We start from the raw sequence: 15,633 nt of genomic DNA, 5'->3' as shown, positions 1-15,633 counted from the left end.
AAGTGCTTATAAAAAACAGTGTTAGTGTATCATTCAGAACAATCAAATACTACGTGCACAAAAAAGCAGTTTAGAGCAACATAAATTTTAAAAAAAGTGACAATTTCATCACACAATTACTGTACACTGCTGTTCTTAGGGTTGAATACTTTCCTCTCTCACGCTCTCTCTTTCTCTCTGTTTTAATCTTTCTTTTTTATTTCCTTTTATTTTCTTTTTACTATTTTTTCTTTCTCCCTCCCCCCCCCCTTTTTTTTTTTTTTTCCTGGATTTGGTCCACTGGAGATAAATTGCCCTCAATGATATATATATTTAAAAAAAATATCAGCAGCAAGACTCTCTCGAAATAGATTCTGTTTGATGTAGCTAGTCTGTCTTTTCTGTTTTGCCCTCTTTCACAGCAGCCTCTGAAGTTTTCCGCAGGGGGGCTTTCTCCGAGTTGGCGTGTCCTTGGCCGGATTCCGCCGCTCCTCCGTTTTTGTGCGATGTGTGCTTTTCCAAGTAGTTCAGCATTTCACTGAGAACAGTTTGGAAAGTGCTTAGGGCAGCACATATTGCAGGAGTTCCAAAACCATGAGTGATCAAACTACAAATGGGAAGGAGACAGAGGGAAAAAAAAAAAAAAAAAAAGGGAAAGAAATACACACACACATAAATATCAATGCGCCCACAAACACTGAGTTTACAGTACACTCATTTTGCTATACTGAAATTCAAGATTTGCTCCCTAAACTATTTATTACCTGTGGGAGAAACAGAAAAGAAAGGAATAGAGCCAAAGAGCAGACTGCATGCAGCTTCAAAGGTTGTTTTTGGTGGAGCCTCAGCTCTGAAACACCATGGGACAGACTCTCAGCAAGTGCAGACTGACACAGGGCTGTTGACTTCAGAGAAGCCAAAACAGAATCCGTGCCCTTGGCTCTGCAGCATTGCTAATTTTCCAGTGTCATAAAGTCTGGCTTCCCCTTCTTAGGTAAATAAAAGGAATTCTGTGTGGTTTATTCACAATTTTGGGTCATACTTAGGTGAGTTGATGATCTTGGAGGTCTTTTCCACCTTTAATGATTCTGTGATTTTATAGCTCTTAAACGTGATCTGGTTATTGTAAATGAAGGTATGACTGCATCCGTACAAGGAAATTCAGCAAAGCCAAGGATACCATCTCCAACCCTCAGCACAATTGGCATGATTTGGTCATATCCCTGCTGCTAAACTCATGGACCATCCAACAGGGTGAGATCTGAAGTTCCTGTTGGGAACAGACCCTGGCCAATACCCATGGCCAATACCCATGCTCAAGCAATGAACGGAAATTGTTGCACATAGAGCTGGTTTAGTCAGGCTGAATTAATGAACAATTCTAACCAATTATTTGCAAAAATAACACAGTTCTAACAATGCTTCCCTGGTTGTGTTGAATTTACTGGTATAGATTTGCCCTGTTGCACCTTTCATCTAAACATCTAAATAAGGGGGTTTTATAAACACTGAATTTTTATTGTCATTGTTCCTGGCTGCCACTTGTAGATCCAGAAGTGTGCAAGTTTTCCACAAGTCCCATCTCTTGGATACCATCTTGGTGAAGATCATAGAATCCCAGAATTGTCTGGGTTGGAAGGGACCTTAAAGATCATCTCATTCCACACCTCTGCCATGGGCAGGGACAACTCCCACTATCCCAGGTTGCTCCCAGCCCTGTCCAGCCTGGCCTTGGACACTTCCAGAGATCCAGGGGCAGCCACAGCTTCTCTTGGAAACCTGCACTAGGTCCTCTCCACCCTCAAAGTGAGGAATATCTTCCCAATATCCCATCTAACTCTGCCCTTTTTCAGTGGAAAGCCGTTCCTCTTTTTCCTGTCACTCTATGCCCTTATCCAAAGTCCCTCTCCAGATATCATGGGGCCTGTTAGGGTATTGGAAGAAGCTCTAAGGCCTCCCCAGAGCCTTTTTTTCTCCAGGCTGAACAATCCCAAACCCTTCAGCCTTTCCTTGTAGCAGAACTGCTCCAGCCCTGCCCCCTAACCATCTTCATGGACTCCTTTGGACTTGCTCCAACAGCTCCACATCTTTCCTGTGCTGGGGACCCCAGAGCTTGTTGCAAACCAGCAGGATGTCCCAACTACCACAGGACATGGGATGTGCCACTAGAAATTGTTTTTTAGACAATTGACTTTGGTGACATTTGCCTACATATTAAGTGTGCCATATAAGATGATCATGAAAGGGCAAAAACCCCTAAATTTTTTATGGGCAACCAAGTTGTTCTCCTTGTTATAATTATTCATTTTGGTAAGAGGTGTGTGAAAACAAAAAACCTTGCCCTAATCCTCCAGATTTTTAGTTTTCATTTAGAAACACAAATTAAAGATGATTCCAAAGACTGAAATGCCATTGAAATTTTCAAAAGTCATTTAAGTTATTTTAATCCCACTCAGAGAACAAAGATGAAAGAAACAGAAGCTAATTTTTGGGTTTGTGGGCATTTTTGAAAAATCAATACTTTATATTGGTTTGGGTGAGGGGAAAAGAAAGCCCACATCACAGTGATTCTGACAAGGAAAAATAATTGTTTCCCATTCCCTGCTGATTGAGATTTTGTCCCAACAGTGACTCTCTGGCTGTTTTGGGCACCACATCAGTAAATCCTGATCTGATGCAGAGACCCATGTGAGGGTTAGAAATATGAATATTTCACTTCAATTATCTGTTTTCTCTGCACTTTGCCTTCTCAGTCTTTCCAGGCTTTTTAGAAAAAAAGTGAAAATGTAGGGACTAAGGGGAAAGAGGTTTTACAGGACATAGACAATTGCTAGGTTGTTGTAAGTATCAAAAAAAAAAAACCATGGAAAAGGCTTCAATATATATTTTTTGGGTCACCTTTCTGTCTTCTAGACATGGGAAAACTATTTGAGAGGAAAGCTGATATGTTAGGGAAGACACAAAAAATATGTGAATTCTAACCAAATGAGTGCTCAATATGGAAATATGTCTTCATTTCAGATTGGGAGTGGCATAGTATTTTATAAAAGGTCTCCAAAAGGCTATTTACAAATAACTAACATTTAGAACATTTATCCATCAGCCTCCAGGCACTTTTCAAAGCAGGAATTTATATTTAGTCCCAGTTAGAAATGTGAGGAAAATTATAATTAAATATTTACAAGCAATATTTTGCAGACATCAATTAATAATACCACATAAAGTTTGGATGCTTTAAGTTTGAACATGTATCGATATGTGAATCTTTATAATTTAGCATTGCAAAGAGGTAAACATACGTCAGTTTAACTTTATTTTCTTTTTAGGTATGCCTGGCATACCAGAAATATAGAAATCATCATCATCCTAAGTCATGTTTTAAATAGTTGTAAAAACTAGATCAGCAGTACCATATATGATTATTTTAAGCCCTTTCAAGTCACTTTAAGAGTCAGGTGATTTAATGATTTTATGTCACATTTTATCATAATTTCTGGTCTTCAGAATTCCAGAGAAATGAAAATGTGGTGAAGTTTGCAGAAACAATAAGCAAGAAAATGGAAATTAAAGGTGTCATTACTAGTTATGTTATTGCATTATTTTTACATTGCTTGTGTGGTCTTCTGGGTCTTGATTTGGGGAACTGACTATACCGAGACACATAAAAATCTTTGTGATGTTGCAAGTGAAAGAAACTAGTGTCTGTGTTACGGAAGTTGGAAATATCTGCATTAATTAATTAATTAATTCGTTCGTTAATTTATTTCCAGTAGATGCAAATAATAAAATCATAGAATCATTTAGGTTGGAAAATACCACCAGATCATCAGGTCCAACCATTCTCCCATCACTGCCAAGCCTACCACTAAACCATGTCCCAAAAAGCCACATCCATGTGATTATTGAACGCTTTCAGGGATGGTGAACCCACCATTTCCCTGGGCAGCCTGCTCCAATATCTGACCACACTTTCAGTTAAGTTTTTCCTAATACCCAATCTAAACCTCTCCTGGCTCAACTCAAGGTTGTTTTCTCGTGTCCTATTGCTTGTTACCTGGCAAGAAGGACCGACCCTCACCTGGCTACAATCTACTTTCAGGGCATTGTAGAGGCTGAGAAGGTCAAGTAAACAGTAAGTTTAATACAGGATTAAATGGAAAAGAAACTTTCTGGCTTACAATTTTTGAAACTTTCAATTTGGGAACAAAAGGAATGATACTGTATTCATTTGACAGCTCAATAGAGCTGAGAAGTAAAGTGGGAATACTACCTTCAAAACTTAGAGGGATCATCTCAGAAATGATCTTTAGGGGTAGGAACAAACTTTAAAGTTCTGAAATGCTGAACAAGATTGTAGAAAATACCAGAATGGGACAAAATCTGATATTAAGGTACATAAGTGTAGGTGCCAATTTGTAAACATCAACAGTGTAAACATCAACAGTGCCAAACTCCTGTTACCACCAAAGGGGCCTTGATGGAGTTTCCTGTCTGTAAGAGTCTACAGATATTTGATATGTCCTGTGACATTTGGAACATCTGCACAGATTTGATGGATATGATATAGGATTGAAGTCCAGCCTGCTTCTAGATGCTTTAGTGCTGGGAAGGTTACCCTTGTGTATCTCAAATTGTTTACACAAATGAATCGGGCCCTGGGGCTTTGTTCAATACAGTCACAGAAGTCTGGAGAATGAATTAGCACCTTAAATGGATGTGTCTCCTTTATGGTTAGCTGCACCATTCTCCTGGCTACACTAAGGGCTCCATCCTAAATAGAAGATGTGATTTGGGTGCTATTTGAGATGTTCTGGGGCACCCAGACATCTATGTCATGTGAACAAGAAATAATACAGAGGGGTTAGAGGGGACCAGGACCCTTTTAAAGCAGCAGTGGGTGGATGGAATGCCTAATAGCACCTTAAAAGGCTTAGATAGATCTTCATTGACTACATGAGAAGCTCAGACATCCAGCTTACATAAAAGCACCAAGACATTTCTACTTTATCCAGAGCAGAATCTGAAACTTCTGGTTTAAAAACTAATGCTCATAGGAAAAGAATGTTTTGGAGTGAGTAAGGGGTTGATTTCTTTCACAGTTTATCCTTCTAGTTACCAGTAAACATTAAACATGGCAGCTCTCACCAACACAGCCCTGTGTTTCTTATTAAAAAGCCAATTTTTTTAGTGAAATGGTGCTGCAGAGTCTTGTGGTGACTACTTTCAGTTCCTGATGAATAGACTCTTCTTCACAAATGGGGATATGCAGAGCCTTTTAATTTTCCCATGAAGCTTATTAGGAGAAATCATTTTATAGAAAATTTCTAACCAGCCCTTCTTGCCAAGCTCCTATGAGGGTGTATTTTATTAGGCTCACTTTAGGTAATGAGCATAAAAAGGCCGAGAGATATTATCTTCTACTTTATCTTACATTTCTATCAGTAATTCCCCTTGCTCTAATTTTGGTGGTCCTTACTTCTCTGAAAGTTAAAGTCTTTGAAAAATTCAAGAAAGTTGGATAATTTCCCTTTGCTGATGAAAGTAAGTTTCAAGTTTGGGAGAAAATATGATTTTACATTTAAATCAGACATAACAGACAGAAGACTAATGGCAGAGCATTCAAATGTGTTTCCTGAAAGTCAAATTTAGCTGCCTGATTTTCCAGGCTAATTGAGCTCACACTGAAATTGGTTCATTTTTGGTATGCTCCACACCTATGAAAGGAGTTGCTTGCATTATCATACTTTCATTTGGGTTTATAAGCCTAAAATTAAACATGGTGGTTTCATAATGGAGTCTTCTGGGTATTCTCAGCTTTGTAGTGCATCCCACTACAGCTCCTATAAACCAACTTTATTGTTCTGAGAGGCAAGGCTGAAATCTATGATTCTGATGTTGGAGAGGTGCAGAGAAAGGCAAGAATATCAGGCCAACACATTACAAAGCCTGATGCTTAAGGATATCCAGACCCGCCTGTAATTCTGCCCAATACTATGATGCAATTATGTCTGCTCATGTTTTAATGATGGCTTTACTTAAAAGTGGAAAGATCCAAGTGTGCCTGAAGGCTTGGAGTCTCGTTTGGCAACCACCTCAAGGACTTCTCCATACCTCAGGCTGGTGAAGCTCTGACATGAAGCAAAAGAAACAGCTTCCCTCTCAGTGGGGGGAGGAGGGGGGAAGAGGCCATCTGCACTGAATGTTTACATCCTCATTTAAAATAAATAAGCCCTTTAAAATAATAATAATGAAGACAAAGCAACCTTGAACTTATTGGTCAAATTTTCTCAGAATTTGACTGTGAACACTCCATGATTATCCAAATTCAACAGCACACAGCTGATGACAGATGGTAAGATATGACTTTTAATGGCTGTAAAGGAAATAGTAAAATATTTGTATCTCTTCACTGACACAAGTAAGATCTGAATATAGAGGAGAGAATATTGACTTTGAGGCGCTTCTGTTGATTTCAAGGTCTTTCTTGTGAAGGTTGCTTAGAAAGTTAAATGTTGATAACTCCACTTCAGAAGCTCAGAAGGTCTAACCATGACAAAAGTTAGACTCATAGTCAAAAATCAGAACATGGGCAGTGTATATTAAGAAGTCTATAGGTTCAGAGTACCAAAGAGTACAGAAGTTGCCTTCAAACTAGACCTTCATGTTTTCCTTCTGTCCATAGTGTACTAAGGACGTGTCCTCCCAGGCAGATTACCTCCTTCTACCATGTGCAAAAGCCAAGGAGAAAATAGGAGGAGAGTGTTCGAGCTGATGCCCCAAATTGAAGATAATCTATTTCAGATCTGTAAATTTCAGACTTTGGGACTTCCACACTAAGAAGAATTGCACAGGCAACAGACCTGAAACTTCCAAAAACTGTGGAGTGTTTCTGAACTGTAGACCAAAATTTAAACATTTAGTGGTTCATCTTTACTTTATGGGAAGGCAAAGAAACAGATGAGGTTCATTCAATTTACTACCATCCATAAATTTTTCCAGTGAGGAAATGTAGCTAAGAAGACCTGTTGCCCTCCTCAAATGAGAAGAACCAAGAATTAACGTTTATAAACATGCTTGTGACAAAATGCAATAAATTTTGCAGCCTTTTTAATTTGGAAAGGAGGGCATTCCTTTTTCTTTTGGGAAACACAAGAGCGCCTTAAATCCTTTAAGAAATCTTAAGTGCTGTGTTGAAAATATAAGCACCCCCAACGATTTTTTTTGCTTCTTTGTATGTATATTTTTTCCCATTATTATGGGACCTAGTTTTTAATGAATCAGATTAAAAAAAAAGATTTTTGTCTGTTTTTTTGACTCCATAAATTGTGACTTTAAAGGAATATGGTAAGATACAACCCATGACAAAAAACTATAAAAATATTAGAAATTAGAAAGGATTTATTTCATCAGGAGAGCAGGACAAGGTGATTGAGGCCTTACTATGGAAAGATCAAAAAAGGATTCCATTGGAAAAGAAGTGAGGGAATGATCCCAGAAGAAGGCACTCTAACACTTACAGTAAATAAAGAGGAAAGGAAAATAAGTAAAAATAAAATTAAAAAAAAAAAGAAAAAACAAAACAAAACAAAAGGAAAATAAGTAAAAATAAAATTTAAAAAAACAAAACAAAACAAAACAAACAAAAAAAACCCAACAAAAATAACCTAAACAATTTGTTCCTCTGTAGTGCCTCAGCACTAGGCACCAGTGTGGCTCCTCTCAGTTAACAAAATCCAAAGACTGAGGGAGCTCCTGGAAATCAGGGAACTCTAGAGGGCACCAGAGGTGTTTCACCATAAACTTCATTGTGCACCAGGCTTCTTCCAGTCCCTGCATCCAAACAGGAGGCTGCTGCTGTGAACTGAGATCACTGGAATTACAACAGAAGCTGCTCTACCTCCTGATAAGCAGAGAAGTGTAAAAAAAATAAGAGAGAACAATGTACAGGAGGGGGTGAGCACATCTTTGAAGACAGCCCACAAGTAAGTCTTTGGGCTTGGCTTCTTGTTACAGTTTAAAGAACACGCTGAGCTTCAAAACCTGTTTCAGTGCTCCGTTTTCCCCTTTGGAAAGAAGGATGTTACTTTCTCACTGCTCCCAAAGTCTGAGCTTCTGGTTTCTTGTCTGTCACTTTTGGTGTCACCTCGTCAGCGTGATGCCAGGCACTGGCAGGAGGCTGACAGCTCCAGGCTCAGCGAGCAGCGAAGCGACAAAACTCTTGTCTCAAACAGTTTCACAGGAAGGGTGCTTCATATCAGCTGGATGGCTCGACAGAACACAGAATAATCCATGAGGATGCTGATTGCTTTCATTACCTAACTTTAGTATTCTGAGCCTATTACTTTTTGTGTGTCTGTTTTTATAAGGTTTCTGCAGTGAAAGGAGTGTCACTTACAAGAAAGCAGTTTTCCCTTTGCTGTTTTGCTGTCTTTATATATAAAATAGAAGATCTGGGTGTGATTTTGCATCTTGATTAGATGTAGCCTTGAAGTTAAAGGATCATATACAACTGCAGTAATCAGTGGGAAATCTTTCCCTATATGATGGATGGCATTAGTAGGATATCTGAAATTTCCAAACCCACAGATTCTTACAGACACATGTTTCCCAAAAGAAAATGTAGATGTATCTATACCCAACTTTACATGTGAAGAAAGTGAGGCTAGGATGGTGTTTGATGAGGTCAGGGAGTCTGTACGTATAAACCAAGACACAGACACAGATCTTGTGAATATAGTATCAGAAAATCTTCTGTTTGAAGGTTTATGTATTATGGTTTGCTATTCCAGCACAGAATGTGGGTTATTTTTGATGGGTTTTCTGCTAACTCTAGTTTACACAAGATTCTGGGAAACCAAGAAAAGAATTCTGTTAAAAATGTAAAAAACCCAACCAAAAAAACAACAAAACTGTTCTGATGTAAGGGCAGGTTAAGAAGACAAAGACATGAAGACATATCAGTTTAACTTTCAGGTTCCTGGCTGAATCTCAGATATGACAGTGAAATGGAAGAGAGAAAAAGGTCTCCTCTCTCCATTTAAATGGAGTGAAATGTTATCTAAAATACATTTTTTTTTTCATTTTTCTCTTATTGATTTGGATATTTGGTCCAATTGGAGGGATACCCTAAATGCTGATCTGAGTGGCAGATGCATGTGAAACAGGATGTGTCTTCACACCTAAAATGACCCTAGGACTCCCCATTCACCAGACAGGTGAATCTCTCTAAGGTTCTCAAACTAAAGCTCAAAAATGCTGTTGGTTCACCTTTAGCTGCAGTAGCAAAGTGGGAATACAGAGATTCCTCAGGTCATGAGGGATCTGGCACAGCCTGGCCCCATCTCTATCAATCAAACATTTGTATTTGAAAGTAGTGGCCATAGCTAAGTTTTCAACTGAGGCAAGGCTGAGCAGTGCCTGGGAATTTTCTGGGACAGAAAGAGGTGGTTTTGGCCAAATTAGTTCAAGGAACCACAGAAGCATCCAAACATTACAGACATTTGTGGTCCAGTGTCCAGGTCTAAAGTCACAGAGTTCATTAGATTAATTTTGTGCATTTTTTGAGGTGCCTTAATTTCTGCCTGTCTTCATTCCTTCTTTGAAATGTGACAGAAACACTTCCCTTCTTCACAGCAAGAATCTCTACAACAGAGAATAATTGGTTCATCTGGTCTGGTTCTCTGCGCTGGAGAGGGCTGGATGCACTAAATTTGTGGGCAGTGCAAGAATACCAGAGATGAGTGATATGGAATTATGGATATTTCCCATACTGACATGCCTCAGATCTACCTGTACAGCCCTAACAGGAAAAGGATGGGGTTTGATGGTTGTGTTGGTTAACATTGTTCCAGATCCAGCAGAAGAACCTGTTTATTGCAATGTCACCATTCAGCTCTGCTGGTTTAGAGGCAGAATTATATTGTTGGGGGTTATCCAAGCCTTTACCACCTCCCCTCACAAGTACCTGTGCCATAAAACCTCTGAGTGTGTATGTCAGAGCTCTTGTGTCTCCAGCAGACTTGTCTTCACCTGCTGCAGGTCATGATTGCCCTGGTTTACTGTTTCTGGGCTTTTCTAAAGTGAATTATTCTCAGTGTTTTACATATGTTTTGCTTACATCTATCCTTTTGCTATCTCTAAATGTTACAATCTTACAATGCTAAAGAAAGGTTTATATTACCTGAAAGGACCTGAAAAAAACAGAGATGAAGCCTCTGCTGTACTGACACCTGTAGGATTTGAAACTGGATTAAGTTTCATGAGAAATTAACTTCCCAGATTTTCCCCTTCCATACTCAGGTGCATGCACATGTACACAGAAGCCTCACATGATTCTGTGGGATTCTGGGGGAAAACCCTCTGAATTTTAAGTAATAGAAGGTATTTTAAAAGAAACTAAATTTTATGCAAGTACTTTATTTTTTGTTTACATTTTTGCTTCTCTTTCCTTTACTCTTGCTCTTCTCACTCTTTACTCTCCTATGATCCTTACGGCCTCTCCACTTTGAAAGTAAAGGGTGAGAAAAACAGGTTCCTCTCATTAAAGCTATAGAAAATTTCAGGTTCTTTTCTGGTACTGATATGCTGACTTTGCTCTTTTTTTGTAGCAAACTCAAAAATGCTTTGCACAAATCAGCCTTTAGAGGACAATAAAAAGACACTCCTGTGTCTGGACAAAAAGTCTCAGCACTTAGTCATGGAAATTGATTTTTTCAGGGTTTTTTTGTTTGCTCCATGGCTCCATGATGAATTTTTCCTCAGAAACTGGGGATGGGATAGCTCATGTGGTGACTTTCAGGCTGGGTACAACCCACAGGATTATTTGTGTTCAAGGTGTGCAAGACCAGGTTGAGTGGAGCTTTCAGCAGCCTGGTCTGGTGGAAGGTGTCACTGCCCATGGCAGAGAGGTTGGAGCAAGGTGATCTTTAAGGTCCCTTCCAACCTTTCCAGCTCAAAGAAAAACTGAAGGACAGGTTGGGCAGCCTTATAACCTATCACCTCTTCCTGAATGCAGTCTTGTGTAATGCTTAGAAATCTGAGCTACTCCAACACTTAGCCCATGAGATTTGGGATCCAGTCCTGGCAAGGCAGGACTTCCCTAAATCTAAATTCATAACACAGGCAGCACCTTACTGGTTTGTAATAAGGGCTGGTGCTTCCAGGATTTCTAAACTTACCCTTTTATTGGTGATATATATGTACCACTGTGCCCAGGAATATTTTGGGCTAGTGCTAGTCAGACCAGGTAGAAAAAAACCCCAGAAATTCTGCAGATGAAGAGAAGTGCAGATGGTCAATGCCTCTTCTCTGGCACTACTTTTATCTGCTAGTACCAACATATTTGAAATTATTCGAGGTTATCAGTATAACTTCAACTGGCCACTGATAAGTGAAGTTATCAATGTAACTTCTCTGCAGTAAGATCCTCTAAAATGTATTGAAAGGGGAGAAAAGTTGAATGAAAAAAAAACCAGAAAATGACCCTGGCTCAGGTAGTGCACAATATTTGCTACTGTAAATTTAAGAGTCTGAGTTGTCTGTTCATGACTGAAGAATATTGGAAAATCATTCCTCATGGAGCATTGAGTTTTTGAATTTGTTTCAGATGAACACCTCAGTGTTCACAGTGGCTGCACAAATAGGGGTGTACCAGAGGTGCAAAATAGCCTCTGATTTTTTGCATAAGGTTATGCAAAATCCAGCAGTTCTCAGGCTCACTGGCAGCTCCTTTGAAGATTTCCCATTTTGTGCTTTGTGTGAAATTTGAGTTTGGAGTTGGAGCAAACCCAACACCTCTGATCCCTTCATGGGGACTATCCTGTACTTCAGGTTGGACACATTTGCAGAGAGAAGTGTGAACCTGAAGATTTAAAACAGGGGAAATGGGAAAAAACTGCTTCTATCTGACCTGTGCCAGGATGTGAACCCTGGTCTTAATAACTAACATAGAACAGGTAACATCACAAGAAAGTGGAGTACACAGCTCTACACTGAACAGCTGTAATGGAATTTATTCCTAAAGAAAACTCCCTCACCCCAATGTAGTAGAGGCTGCATCCAATTACACTGTAGATATCTGATGCTATAGCTCTTCAAAAAGTCTTTCAATATCTTAAAAATTATTTTAATAATATACATTTGTGTGATTCTTCTTTTTTATGACCATAAAAAAATCTCTTCAGATTTCTGAAGATTTCGTCATATTAAGATTCTGAAGATTTCATCATCATGAGGTGGAAGGGACCTTAAATCTCATCTTGCTCCAATTCCCTGCCATGGGGCATCTAGAGAGTCTTTAATGTCCCTTCCAACCCAAACCACTCCATGATTCTATGATATTTAATCTCAAGAAGACAAGTAGTGGTAGTAGGTGTTGAGATGATCTGACTGTAAAGACTGGTGGATTTAGGGAATGGGAATAATGATTTTTTATGCCTACATTAGGTTTAGCTGCCCACAGTGTCTAGTGTGTACTGGTTGGCTAATCTCCCATTCTGATGGAGTTCTAGACCAGACTGTTCAGCCAATGGAGTTTAGAGAGAAATTCTAGTTATACTGATGTAGATATCTATGTTAGACCTGTTTAATTCAGATTTTTCAAGCTATGCAGGTGAGATTCCTGAACACTGAGGCAGAAGATGTACAGCTGGCTGCAGTGGAGGCTCCTACAGGCATCTGAGCAAAGTCAGAAGTCCAGGTCAGAAGCCGATCCGACCCCAGCATCTCTACACTAGCTGGAAAGGAAATATGGTCTCAGCTCCACCTCTGGGACTGGCAGCACTCATCATTCCCTGAGCACAATCAGAGAAGACTCTGACTTAAGGCCAGGGAAGACCCTGAGTAGGATCAAGGCCTGTGATCCTCCAGGTGCCCATCTTCAGTCCAACACTTAAGCTCTGAAGCAGACATGAAAGAAAGTGCTGACTGATCCAGAGCTGCCTGCAGAAGCTTTCCCCTCCAACTACTGATGTGCATCAGAGAAGGAAGGATGGGAGCAGTACCAGTTGACAGTTTTGTAGCTGAAGCCTTCAGCACTTTATCCTGACTGCTATTTCTACTCTAAACACAGGAATCCTTGGGGATTAGCCACCTCATATCACATTTCCTCTGTGCACATGCAATAGGGAATTATCTCTTTTTCCACAAGCTTAGGTAGCTGATTAAAATCCCTCTATGAGCATTCTGCATGAATAAGGATGTTTCTCTTGATGTGCACATGTAGTTGGGTGTTATGGAGTGTGTATTATGGAAAACATACACACACCTGGGTGCTCTGTGTGTGCCCATGCACAGCAGTGCTTGAGAAAGGAGTGGGGAGGTCCAGGTGTGCTCTTACACAGGTAGGATGCACACAGGTGTGTGTAAGAATAAAGAGGAATGTCGGGAATGTGTGCATTTGTGGATGGGGAATTACCCTTGCCTCTCCACACCTCAACGGGTGTATGGAAGAAGTGGAATGGTGGGTATTTTTGGGATTCCACTCAAAGTCTGAGAGACTAAAAATTATTTCTCACAGCACCTATCAGAACGTTAATAACTAACAGATGTTGGGACATAGAGACATGGAAGTTGTCTGTCCAGCCAGTGAAAGAAGAGTGGCTCAGCTGGTTGTGCTAAAGAATATACAACACAATTCTAAATCTTTACAGGGCTATGAAACTTGCTTAATATTATGGTTTGTAAACAACTGTCTGGGACAGTTCTTCACATTTTTTTTTTCATATATTGGCTAGTGGATGGAAAAAATTAATAATCTGTAGCCTCAGCAAGTCATGCATTGCCCTCTGTGGCCTGACCAAAGACAGGAGCACCTCCAGGATGTTTCATCCAACTTATCTTTGATAGATATCTTAGATGACCCCACTATTTCAGAGTGGCCCTCTGGAAGATCCCACATCACTCCTGGCTGTATCTGACACATCACCTAAAGCAAAAAAGGTGAAATTGCACAGCAACTCCTGAGCTAATAAATCTTTTTGACCCCAAAATATCTATACACTTTTATACACAATTAGGATAAAATTCTAATGAAGTTTGGACTTTGTATGCATGTACTGTTGGTCTTTGTCTTCAAAACAGCTTCTAAGCCTGTTTAAACCAGTACATTAAATATTGCTCAAGAACTGAGTCTAAATATATCATTAGTCTGGCTTTTTAGTGTGAGTCAGCTTTCAATTCTCCAGATTTTCCAGTTGTTTTTCAGAAATTAGTGCAGTAAAATTGTTTTAGTAGGTAATGTATTTGAAGGACAGCCTGCTTTGGAAGTCAAAGAGTTAATAAAATGATCCTGGTAAGACATTGTCAAATTATCTCAGTAGCAAGGAGGACCTTTTGGAACAATTTATTTAATTGGAAAGGATGCAACCTCTTCATCCTGTTATTTCTATTTTGATTAATTTATATTGGTTCAGAATTTGTTTCTATGCTTCTGGACCATCCACTTGCAAGCTGTGATTTGGCTCACGTTTAAAGTAAGACAACTTTCTGGCCAGATGGGGAGATTTGACCAGAAAATACCTTATTCAAACTCAGATTGTGGTCCTAGAAGCAGGTTGAATGCAGACAACTTGAACTACATTGCTGGGCAAACCTGCATTTTTAATAAGCACAGCTAGCAGGGATTATGGATGTTAATTAATTATTTGCATGTCTTGTAGGTAAGGGAACAAATACCATTAAAACATCATATGCAATCTAAATCAAAAGTATGGATTTTTAGTTTCCTCTTTCAAAATCATACCTGAAATGTGTTAAATGTCTCTGGATGTCGAGGTCTAATATTGGAGTTGGTCTGGAGGATCCAAGGGGTGATCTGTCTTGACTTAGAAGGTCCTGGAATTCTTTACATATTTGTCTAAAAGGAAAATGGAACTCCTTCAATAAAACAGGTCTGGTAATCTTTCCCATAAAGCTGATTCCCAAAACACTCCCACCATGTCCTAAGTGATCTCATTCATAACAGAATTTCTTGGCAGAAGTGTTGTTACAGAAATTAAAGATAAACAAATCCATCTCTGGTTTACCTGCCCCAAATTCTCAGAACCAACAACATACAGAATCTCTTGAACAGGAAGATTTTCCCTGTGAAATCATATTAATGTTAACATTTTGGAATGTGATTTTAAAATCCCTGAATAGGACCCATTCTGGCAGTGTTAAGTCTAGCTTAGCTCACCTACATTGGCAGCAAGGCTTATGGTTAAAGGAAATGGTGAACCAATATTAGAATATGCCTGAAATGTGTAAATTACTCTATTATTTAGTTTGTGTAAATACACCAATACTTGTACATGGGCTTGTGTAAATTGTGGGCACTGCTTTTTCTGCAAGTTGAAGTCCTGGATATTTAGGACTTGCCTTCTTGACTCCCAACCCTTAGGACAAAGGGGTTGTGAAGGAAGGACCCCTCATAGTGAGAATTCAGAGTCTTTCTGCTCTGGTCTTCCACCAGCATTGTAGCCCATCTTCTGTGTAAAGGATACATGGTCTCACTGTTTTTTCTCTCCCACTCAGTCTTCCCTGAGGCTTCTCAGGATGCCTCAGCACCTGGAGACTTAATTTATTCCCTGGAATTCCTCTATATTCCTCTATATTGCTAGGTCCTCTATATGGACCTAGCAATAGGAAATGTCCAACAATAAGGCCTTTTGTTCT

The 15,633-nt window shown here is 39.4% G+C and overlaps 1 protein-coding gene across 1 annotated transcript in view; it reads right to left on the bottom strand.

Annotated features, from left to right (window-relative positions):
- Positions 1-366: 366 nt before the first annotated feature.
- The window catches only part of TFAP2D (transcription factor AP-2 delta), a 47,093-nt gene continuing 31,826 nt past the window's right edge, over positions 367-15,633 (bottom strand). Inside the window, exons 6-7 of the mRNA XM_041480952.1 lie at positions 14,720-14,833; positions 367-586 (exon numbers count right to left, since the gene is read on the bottom strand). Of these exons, the coding sequence (XP_041336886.1) occupies positions 367-586; positions 14,720-14,833 (334 nt within the window). The remainder of the gene's footprint in view (positions 587-14,719; positions 14,834-15,633) is intronic.

The sequence above is a fragment of the Pyrgilauda ruficollis genome, unplaced genomic scaffold (genome assembly GCF_017590135.1).
Source record: "Pyrgilauda ruficollis isolate IOZ18807 unplaced genomic scaffold, ASM1759013v1 scaffold54, whole genome shotgun sequence".
In the NCBI taxonomy this organism is placed as follows: Eukaryota; Metazoa; Chordata; class Aves; order Passeriformes; family Passeridae; genus Pyrgilauda; species Pyrgilauda ruficollis.
Note: the sequence above shows the minus strand (reverse complement) of the source record. Positions and strands in the feature narration are given on the sequence as shown.